The following is an 11,360-nucleotide window of genomic DNA, read 5'->3' on the forward strand; positions in this document are numbered from 1 at the left end:
GTAACCTGTTTCTGTAATCTTTATTTAATAATTATCATCTGTATGTTTTATTTAAGTTCATCTAACCAAACTTAGAAAGAGTTTGTGACTCATTTGAAGTGAAAGACAATGTCAGTGTAGAACATGAGACTTCTTGGTTCACTTAGAGGGTATCTTGGTGGTGAAATCTCTTATGAATTTGGTGGTGCTTACTCATGCAATAGGGAAGTGAGTGTGATGCAAATGGTTGTAAATGTGGTGATGGTTCAGCAGAACATTCTGGGGTATTTGCCATCCACAAAGATTCGTTGGTGGGAAAAGCCTGCATTAACATCAATGATATTGATAAGTAATCAGCCTATCAATTGTAGCAGATGTCCAGAGTAGCCCAGAACCAGGAGATTGTATGATACCTGACAATATAATTCTAGAGATGACAAATATTATGTCACATTCAAATCTGATTCTCCTAGTAGGAATACCTTCATCAGTGTTATACTTGATCAAAACTACATAAAACAATGTGCAGGACAGGCAAATTTTCAGAATCTATTTGATTAAAGAAAATACATATTTTTTTGGTTCATTAAATTACTAATGACATGTATTATTATTCTTGAATTACTAAAATACTGCAAGTATGTTCATATAATAAGGCAGAAGTTTAGAATTTTATTCCTGTGCCTCTGGGGAAATGAATGAGATTCATTACCACAAATTTCCCACCCTAACGTGATTTATTCCCCAGCCTCCGTTATGGCAATTGACCATGAATGATCCATCATTAAGGTATTCTTAATTTGATGGGGGAAGAAATATATATGTATGTAAACACTTATATCTTAAATCCAAAGAAAGCTGAAGTCTGGAGTTTTTCTAGCTTCTTAAAATGGTGCTCTCCCCAAATTATTTTTAGGACACAGGGAAAATTTAAAATCAAACAGCATCTAGAATGAAAATATATGTGTTTTCAGAAGCTCCGTTTAAGTATCTACATTAGATGTGAAATATAAATGGGGTAATCTTCAGTTTCAGCACTGACCATCTTGCCTCCAGGTTAGTAAAGAGACTTTAACATAAATGTGAACACGTGTCTAAGGTATCAGTCAAATAAACACTCATTTATTATCTTTTTATTATGTCATTGGAGTGAGTCATAATACCTTGTTAAATAAAATAAAAATTTATCATTGTTGAATTTTTACCACACTATTTACTTGCATTTTAATTTAAAAATACTGTTTTATGTAGAAAATTAACCTCAGTTTTTTATTATAAATTTAACATTAACTTAATAACTTTATAAAAGACTTCTTAAGTCATAAAGAGTTACCAGAAATTAACTTTATTTTCTTACATTTAACATTCATTTTTTAAAAGAGCATTATTTAGTTATAATTTGTATATCATAAAGTTTACTCATTTTTAGTGCACAATTCAGTGTTTTTTAGTTTAGTTAGAGAACTTTGCAACCATTACCCTTACTGAATATTACAACATCTTAAACTTAAGAGCAAATAGGAACTCTTTTTTATTTATTTCCTGAGTCCTCCATTTAATCATTCCAATTTTCCATTCACTCAATTTTTATAAACATATAAATTATATTCCATTATATTTTACATTTATATATTAAATATTTTATGGGCACATAAGGAAAGGAATGGTAAAAACATTAAAGCTCCATGGAATGTGACACATACTAGAACATACTAGTGTCAGGATACAATAACCAAACTTGCTAAGTATTCTTAATTTGTGATGATGTGCATTGTGTCCAGTGTTTTAGCTTCAGATGCAAAATTCTAGTCTAAAGGAGTATAGCATGAAATTACAATAAAAAGTATTGCAAATAAGTGTTCTCATGCAATGCATTTATGAAAGTTCAAGGGGAACAAAAGGAATTTCGGTCCTCATTATTTTTTAAAAGTCTGGTTGAGATGATTCCTAATTGAGAGAATTAAAGCAGATTTAATAGATGCCAATTCATTTAGATTTTAAGATTCTATTACTACCTCATTTCACATTATTAGAGTATTTTACATATGTTATTTACTTTGTTTCCCTGTAGAAACCTTACAGAACTATTTTTTCAGATTATGTTCTTCAGTTTTATACCAAAAAAAACTCATATAAAAGCTAGTTCTGTAATTTTTAGAAAATTTCTCGTGAAGAATTCAATTCAATGCTCTTTTTAAAAGATTTTTATACAGTATCTTCCTCTTAGTGAGGAAAATTAAGGTCTAATTTATTTCTTATGAAAAATTATTACTGAGACCTATGCATCCTATCCTGTTTCAACTGGAACTTCAGAACTAGATTTATCTTAATTCCATTTTGAATTTGTCAGAAACTCGTGTCTATTCATGAAAACATCCCATGAAATTATTGCACAAATTTTATGTTTTGGTGCATGAGAAATGTCCTGAAATACATCCCTTTCATTGAAAGCCATTCTAAAATCCTCTGAGAGATAATTTATGAAAATAATTAATTAATAAATTTGATCAATGACTTTTAATCCCAAAAAAAATTATAAAAGAAAATAATCAGAATAACAATAAAGATTTGTGGGCTGATATCGTTAACACTTAAGTTAATTGATTTATTTCCCTTTACATCACTTAAACACTAAGGTAAGTGAAATGGAATACTGTGTTGATGTTATATAGATTTGGTCTAAATGAGTGAGGTTGTAAGTTAAGTAACTAAGAAGGAAAGACAGCAACCTGACCATTGCTAGAAATCTGAGAGAAGCTAAGTTGTCAAAATTCCAAAGCAAGCATTCAGAAAATGATTATACAACTCATTAAAATCACTAAAATTCATTAACCTTTACTTTTAAAATGACTGAATTTTACAGTAGAAAAATTAACTGTAATAAATAATACAAAATACAAAAAAAGCAAGAAGTTTTAACACAAGAGAAACCTCAAGTCTATTGCTCTTTAGAAAGCAGTTCTTGAACTGAACTTTAATTGAAAATAAAAAATAATTGTTCTGAACCAGATTTTCTTTTGGTGCATTTAATCAGAAACATTAAAGCAAAATACTCCACAATTTACTTTTTTAAAAGTTTTCCTTACTTTTAAATCACAAAAGCTACATTTTCATTATAATTATAATCACAAAGGGAACAGCACTTGTAAAGAAATATATTAATAATAGACTACCGTTAACTTGATAGTATCAACCTACATTCTTTTCCCTTTTATCTTTCTCCCTCACCATTCCACTCATTCTCTGGTTCTTGCTCTCTGGAACTTGATTGCAGCCCATATTTTCTGTTTATGAAATAGTCAGAAAGTGAACCTTGTCACATTTCTGTTATATGAAAATCTGCTAAGTATCTCCTATCTGGGTTGTTGGTGAAAAGAAGGGGAGAATAAGGGGTCTATAATTTAGAGGCTATCACCCAGGTGACATAGATTAGTACTTATATTAAAATTTCATTACATATTATTTTTGAAAATAAAAAAATAAGAATTTTTATGTAACTGTACTATCATTTGGATCAAAGTTTCCTCAAAGACATTTTCTGAGACAATGATGTCGTTCTGTAAAACAGATATAACATAATAATAACATTCCCATAAAATTATCAAGCATACACACATTGATTAAAAATCCAAAATCTATCCTGTACTTAATATACTTCAACTTTGATAGGCTTTTACATCCAGAATAAACTTTTATAGATTAAAGAAATCTTTCTCTTTTAAATTTTGATTATTATGGATTCAGGAGAGAAAGGCATATTGATTAGATAATTGGACATATTTAGGGAGATATATACATAGAGTCACCCACCAAAATGCTTTACTTGATTTTGTTTTGGTTTTGTTTATATAACTGGAGAGAGAAAAAGAGGAAGAAGAGACATGATAATGTATATATAATTTTCTGTGTTTTACATGATGATATGTTTAAACTAGTTTTCATTTTTACTTTTAGGCATGATGTTTAAATACAATTACCCATTGGACAATGATATCTACATTGATGGGTAAAACATAGCACTACTCTGAAAATATGCATATTCTTGATTCTCCTAACAGTTTTTGTTCAAACTTTGCACATCATTCTTTCCATCTTTCTATGGGAAAAGGACAACAGGGGAAAGAAAGAAAAGAAAAAAAATGTTCCTAAAATTCTCACCTATGTTAAAGTCTTCCAAAGTGTCCAACTACTCTTAAAGAAACTCTGAAATCTGAAAAGGGCAAATATACATGTTGGTGTGAAACTGTTTATAATGTTCCATACTGAATTTTTAGATTTTGTGTTATATATTAAAATTATATTGAGATAAGACCTAGTTGACCATTTGCATTTCCCTGGCAGCTAACAGGCACTTCAACTTGCATATTCTCTGTCTACTTCTCTTTCCCTTCTTTTCTTCCTTCCTCCCTTTTTTAATTCAAAAGAGTTGTACATATTTCTGTACACAAAATGATAGTTTCATACATGAATACATTGTGTAATATATAAACTAAACTATTTAACATGCATTAACTCACTATTTTGTTGTGAGACCATTTAAATTCTGACTCAGAAACTTTGAAATATATAATCAGCCATTATTATTGCTATTAGTTATAACCACCATGATATGTAGTACACCTTTTGTACACATTCCCCATTTATCTCAAACCCTGAATCTTTTGACCACCTTTGCCCCAATTATCACCACCCACCCAAGCCCAATCTCTGGTAAATACTATTTTACTCTGTTTCTATAAATTCCACTTTTATAAATTCTGAATATTACTAACATCCTGCAATTTTCTCTTTATATGCCTGACTGACTTTAATGCCTCCCCTTTATATAAGGTGCTCTAGTCCACCCATCTTGATACAAATGACATGATTTTCTTTTCCTTATGTAGATTCAGAAGAGAATCTGATACCTGTGATAATGGACATGCAGAATTATTCAGTGGTGTCCGAATTTGTGTTGCTTGGACTTTGCTCTTCACGATATCTACAAAATTTTTTCTTTGTATTTTTCTCTGGGATGTATGTAGCCATTATTCTGGGTAACCTCCTCATTGTGGTCACTGTAATTTCTGCCCCTAACTTGCAGTCTTCCCCTATGTACTTCCTGCTGGGGAATCTGTCTTTTGTGGACATGTGGCTGGCCTCATTTGCCACCCCCAAGATGATCAGAGATTTCCTTAGTGATAGAAAGATAATTTCCTTTGGAGGATGTATGTTTCAAATCTTTCTCTTCCACTTTGCTGGAGGGGCTGAGATGGTGCTGCTGGTTTCCATGGCCTATGACAGATACGTGGCCATATGCAAACCTTTGCACTATATGACAATGATGAGCCGGCAGACTTGCATCAAGCTGGTGTTCATTTCCTGGGTCATTGGATTTCTGCATTCCATCAGTCAAATTGCCTTCACTGTGAATTTACCTTTCTGTGGCCCCAATGAGGTGGACAGTTTCCACTGTGACCTTCCTCAGGTGATCAAACTTGCCTGCATAGACACCTATGTCTTGGGTATACTTATGATCTCAGACAGTGGCTTGATTTCCGTCAGCTGTTTTCTGCTGGTCATGATCTCCTACACTGCCATCCTCCTCAGTGTCCGGCAGCGTGCTGCAGGAGGCGTCACCAAAGCTCTGTCCACTTGCTCTGCCCATATCATGGTGGTCACACTCTTCTTTGGGCCCTGCATTTTCATTTACCTGTGGCCCTTCAGTGAGTTTGCTGTGGACAAATTCCTGTCTGTATTTTACACAGTTTTCACTCCACTCTTGAACCCCTTCATCTACACATTGAGAAATGAGGAGATGAAAACAGCTATGAAGAAACTGTGGAATCAACAAGTGACTTTTCTCTGACTTCCTGCTTTCCCTAGCACCACATGGTCCCACTCATTCAGGAGATAAAGATTCTGAGATAAGATTCTGACCTTGTGTTTGCTTTTATAATTTTAAACATTTTATGTAATAGACAATTCATTTAAGCACAAATTATTTCTATGACTTTATTTTACATATAAAAACAAATGCATGTATGTACAAATGTACATATATATGTGTATGTGTATGCGTGTGTGTATATATATATGTGTGTGTGTGTGTATATATATATTTGCATCTACATTTGGAACAAACTCTATGTTTAATTGTCTTTGTTATAACCAGATTTATCTTTCTAGCTTATTTTGCTTAAAATGTTGATATAAAATGAATTTCAATTTTATAATCATAATCCAACATACCATAGAGGAGTTATCCAATACATTAGACATTTTGTATAAGGCAGATAAACTGGAATTAAATAATGAGTGCCCTGTGAATCTTTCACTTGATTTTTAAAAACTGGAGAGGATGAAAACACCCTCCAATTCAAGACTCTTTAATTTTAAACAGTGTTTGTTTCCTTGTGAGTGTGTAGTATACTTTAATCTTTTATTTAAAAAAATAGATGTTTGCCACTGTTATGCAATTTCAGTAGCTATTTTTAACATGGGAAAATCCTTGTTTTATGGCACAATATTTTATGGTATGATCACAAGCTACTATGTTATATTTAATATACACTGGATTGTTAAATTAATTTATTGCCACCCAAAGTAGTTTTTTATATACATTGCATCCTTTACTTAGTTGATTCTATTATTTGGGGCATCATTTAATAGGAAGTTTATGTTTGAATCCCACAGATTCATCTTATACTTATTTTAAATGTCTCTGTATTCTAAAAAGATAATCTTATGTTCTATAATCAGATCTCCCTTTAAAAATATTTATTTTCTTCCACATATGAGAGAGAACATGTAGTATTTATCTTTCTGTGCCTGCTTCATTTTCCTTAATGTAATGTCCTCCAGCTCCATATATTTTGCTACAAATACCAGGATTTCATTCTTCCTTAGGGCTAAATAATATTCTATTGTGCATATATGCCACATTTTCTTGCCCACATTTCGTGCCCATGATGTGCATCTAGGTTGATTGCATGACTTAACTATTGTGAATAATCCTACAATACAGTGGGCATAATCATTACCTTTGGATAAATATCTAAAAGTGGGATAGCTAGATCATAAAATATTTCTATTTAGTTTATTGAGGAATCTCCATGCTGTTCTCTGTAATGGCTATGCATTTATTGTGTAAAATAAAACAAATACTATGTAAGCATTCTTTTATGCAATAAATAAGCATTTCTGAAGTACCTAATATAATTCAGATTTTAGACACTGAGCTAGTATTAGAAATAGAGTATTTAAGAACATACATTCCCAGAATCATGGAGCTTTTACTTTAATGAGTAAAAAAGGAAGGTACACAGTCATAAAATTTGCTAAAGTAGGACTACATAGGATATGATCTAAGAGCACTTAGAGAAACTACCCAGACCTTACAGTTAGGAAAAATATCCTTTCCTCCTTTATTCTTCCAAAATTTCCTAGAATTCTATCCTATCAATTTATACACATGCACATGAACATACACACACACAAAACACACAACACACACACATACACAAGAGAAAGAGTGTGTGTATGTGTTTAGCATAAGAACACCCTTACACAAAGTTCCTAAATATCCAATCACATGAGGTACTTCATGTGATTGGATATTTAGGAATATCCAATTGTGAGTCAACTATCCAGTGACTAACATTCCATTTTTTAATCTCTGCTCCAATTTCTGCCTTGCTTTGGCCAGATCCTTGAGGATGAATATGAATCATTGTACTGTCAGTCTGTATAGAGACACCCTAGGGTTAATTAGTTGTGTAAGTGATACACATGGCTGTTGGATGTATTAGTGAAATTCAAGGGCAAGAAATCATCTATTTTCTGAAAATTATGAACTCTTGTATAGAACTTGCATAGGGAACCACATATTGCAAATTAAAGGAAGGTACAATCTGAAGAAGTGTTTGTGAAATTTATTTCTCACTTTTAAATGAGGTAATTTGAATGCACCAGGAGAATTGCAAGTTTGAGGCCAGCCTGAGCAACTTAGTGAGGCTCCATCTTAAAAACAGAATGCAAGTAATATGGCTCAGTAATTGACATTTGAGATTAAATTGTAGGAACCAATCCAAGAAATCTACTTTTTACTGTAAACTGCCTCAAGTGACTCTTATTCACCACTAGTATTAAAAACTATGGGCTATCCTCCTCTGAGAAGTGTCTGTTCAGGTCCTTGGCCCATTTGTTGATTGGGTTGTTTGTTGTCTTATTGTCTAATTTTTTGAGTTCTTTGTATACTCTGGATATTAGGGCTCTATCTGAGTGTGAGGAGTAAAAATTTATTCCCATTATGTAGGCTCCCTATTTACCTCTCTTATTGTTTTTCTTGCTGAGAAAAAACTTTTTAGTTTAAGTAAGTCCCATTTGTTGATTCTAGATATTAACTCTTGTGCTATGGGTGTCCTATTGAGGAATTTGGAGACCGACCCCCCAATATGTAGATCGGAGCCAACTTTTTCTTCTATCAGACGCAGAGTCTCTGATTTGATATCAAGCTCCTTGATTCATTTTGAGTTAACTTTTGTGCATGGCGAGAGAAAGGGATTCAGTTTCATTTTGTTGCATATGGATTTCCAGTTTTCCCAACACTATTTGTTGAAAATGCTATCCTTCCTCCATTGCATGCTTTTAGCCCCTTTATCAAATATAAGATAGTTGTAACTTTGTGGATTAGTCTCTGTGTCCTCTATTCTATACCATTGGTCCACCCGCCTGTTTTGGTACCAGTACCATGCTGTTTTTTGTCACTATTGCTCTGTAATATAGTTTGAAATCTGGTATTGCTATACCGCCTGATTCACACTTCCTGCTTAGAATTGCTTTTGCTATTCTGGGTCTTTTATTTTTCCATATGAATTTCATGATTGCTTTATCTATTTCTACAAGAAATGCCGTTGGGATTTTGATTGGCATTGCATTAAACCTATAGAGAACTTTTGGTAATATCGCCATTTTGATAATGTTAGTTCTGCCTATCCATGAACAGGGTATATTTTTCTATCTTCTAAGATCTTCTTCTACTTCTCTCTTTAGGGTTCTGTAGTTTTCTGCTCACCATCTCTAGCAGTCAGAGAAATGCAAATCAAAACCACCCTAAGATACTATCTCACTCCAGTAAGATTGGCAGCCATTATGAAGTCAAACAACAACAAGTGCTGGCGAGGATATGGAGAAAAGGGTACACTTGTACATTGCTGGTGGGACTGCAAATTGGTGCAGCCAATTTGGAAAGCAGTATGGAGATTCCTGGAAAAGCTGGGAATGGAACCACCATTTGACCCAGCTATTGCCCTTCTCGGACTATTCCCTGAAGACCTTAAAAGAGCATACTACAGGGATACTGCCACATCGATGTTCATAGCAGCACAATTCACAATAGCTAGACTGTAGAACCAACCCAGATGCCCTTCAATAGATGAATGGATAAAAAAAAAAATGTGGCATTTATATACCGTGGAGTATTACGCAGCACTAAAAAATGACAAAATCATGGAATCTGCAGGGAAATGGATGGCACTAGAGCAGATTATGCTTAGTGAAGCTAGCCAATCCCTAAAAAAAAAATACCAAATGTCTTCTTTGATATAATGAGAGTAACTATGAACAGAGCAGGGAGGAAGAGCAGGAAGAAAATATTAACATTAAACAGAGACATGAGATGGGAGGGAAAGGGAGAGAAAAGGGAAATTGCATGGAAATGAAGGGAGACCCTCATTGCTATACAAAATTACATATAAGAGGTTGTGAGGGGAATGGAAAAATAAACAAGGAGAGAAATGAATTACAGTAGATGGGGTAGAGAGAGAAGAAGGGAGGGGAGGGGAGGGGGAATAGTAGGGGATAGGAAAGGCAGCAGAATACAACAGTTACTAATAGGGCATTATGTAAAATTGTGGATGTGTAACTGACGTGATTCTGCAATCTGCATTTGGGTTAAAAATTGGGAGTTCATAACCCACTTCAATCTAATGTATGAAATATGATGTGTCAAGAGCTTTGTAATGTTGTGAACAACCAATAAAAAAATAAAAAATTAAAAAAAAAAACTATGGGCTAATTGCTGATCTCAACCACTTGCAGCAGTAACTGCTACTAAGAATTTTTTGGAAGGATTTTCTTATGAGAGAAGACTCTATAAAGGGACCAGGTTGTGTTTCTAGAAATACATCACTAGGATACAATAATTTTAAAAATTCAACCACCTAAATAAAATACATTGCTTATGGCTAGTGGACCAGGTCAGTAAGAAATCTCTGAAAAGTTCAGGGAATCTGAAATATCCCTTCTTTTCTTTAACTGCAATCATTGAAAGATTGGCTAATTCTTCTCCTAATTCTCTGTAACATATCAATGTTTTTCTTCAACATAAATATTAAAATAAATTTTAAATCAAATTAGTTACCTGAATCATTTTAATAATATAAGTCATTCCTAAATACTAAATTCTTAAATGAGACTTTCAAATTTCAGGATATCTTTTGGGAGTAAAATTTCAAACATACATAGAAGAAATTATTTTTTTTCCTGTGTTACTAGGGATTGAATCCAGTCATGTTCTGAGCTACATCTACAGCCCCTTTTTAATTTTATTTTGAGATAAGGTCTTGATAAGTGGCCTAAGCTGGCTTCAAACTTATAATCCTGCTGCATCAGACTTCAAGTTGTTGGCACTACAGGTGTGAGCTCCTGCTTCCAACTTCATTTTTATCTCTTCCTCTGATTTCTGACGATATTTTGAAGAAAAGAATTGAAAGACTTTCATAGAGCAAAATATATATCACCAACCATTGGCTCTTCAGTTAACTTCCTCCTCCATCCACTAAGAATGACTCAGGTGGTAGTGATATCTGTGTGTGTGTGTGTGTGTGTGTGTGTGTGTGTGAGAGAGAGAGAGAGAGAGAGAGAGAGAGAGAGAGAGAAGACAGAGTAAAATGGTAGTTTCCTATATTTGCTTTATCAACCCAAAATGTGTTTTTTGTATGCATCTCAGTAATGAATTTTACTAACTAGCACATTTCATTAATTTTTTTGCCAATTTCTAAGTATTCTTGTCTAACTACATATATTTATGATAATGAAATGCAAAATCTCCACTAACTACTTTATCTTTAGCTTTCTTTTTTTTCTGTTATTTGCCTATCAGAATATTGAAGCCTGCTAAGCATTTCATAAACTTTAATCATTTTTTTCTGCCTCTTAAAGACATTCACACTTTTGAGTAAAGCACACTTATAGTTCTTTTTTGTCTTTATAAGATAGTTAATAAGTAAGTCTAAACTATTATTGGCAATTATTCTTATCTTCAGTCTTGCATCAACATTCTGCTGAACAGTTTCACTGGGATATTACATCATGACACGAAACTATTGAGAAAGCAAACC

At 33.1% G+C, this 11,360-nt stretch overlaps 1 protein-coding gene across 1 annotated transcript; it reads left to right on the forward strand.

Moving 5' to 3' along the window:
• Nucleotides 1–4,894: 4,894 nt before the first annotated feature.
• On the forward strand, nt 4,895–5,827 carry LOC101961232 (olfactory receptor 4K14). The gene has a single exon (XM_005342673.2). It carries the CDS (start codon nt 4,895–4,897, stop codon nt 5,825–5,827), a length of 933 nt encoding a protein of 310 aa, XP_005342730.2.
• The last annotated feature ends 5,533 nt before the right edge of the window (nt 5,828–11,360 follow it).

The sequence above is a fragment of the Ictidomys tridecemlineatus genome, chromosome 5 (genome assembly GCF_052094955.1).
Source record: "Ictidomys tridecemlineatus isolate mIctTri1 chromosome 5, mIctTri1.hap1, whole genome shotgun sequence".
Lineage (NCBI taxonomy): Eukaryota > Metazoa > Chordata > Mammalia > Rodentia > Sciuridae > Ictidomys > Ictidomys tridecemlineatus.

Excerpts from the sequence above, each read along its gene's own strand:
- LOC101961232 (XM_005342673.2), top strand. The coding sequence starts at position 4,895 with ATGGACATGCAGAATTATTCAGTGGTGTCCGAATTTGTGTTGCTTGGA.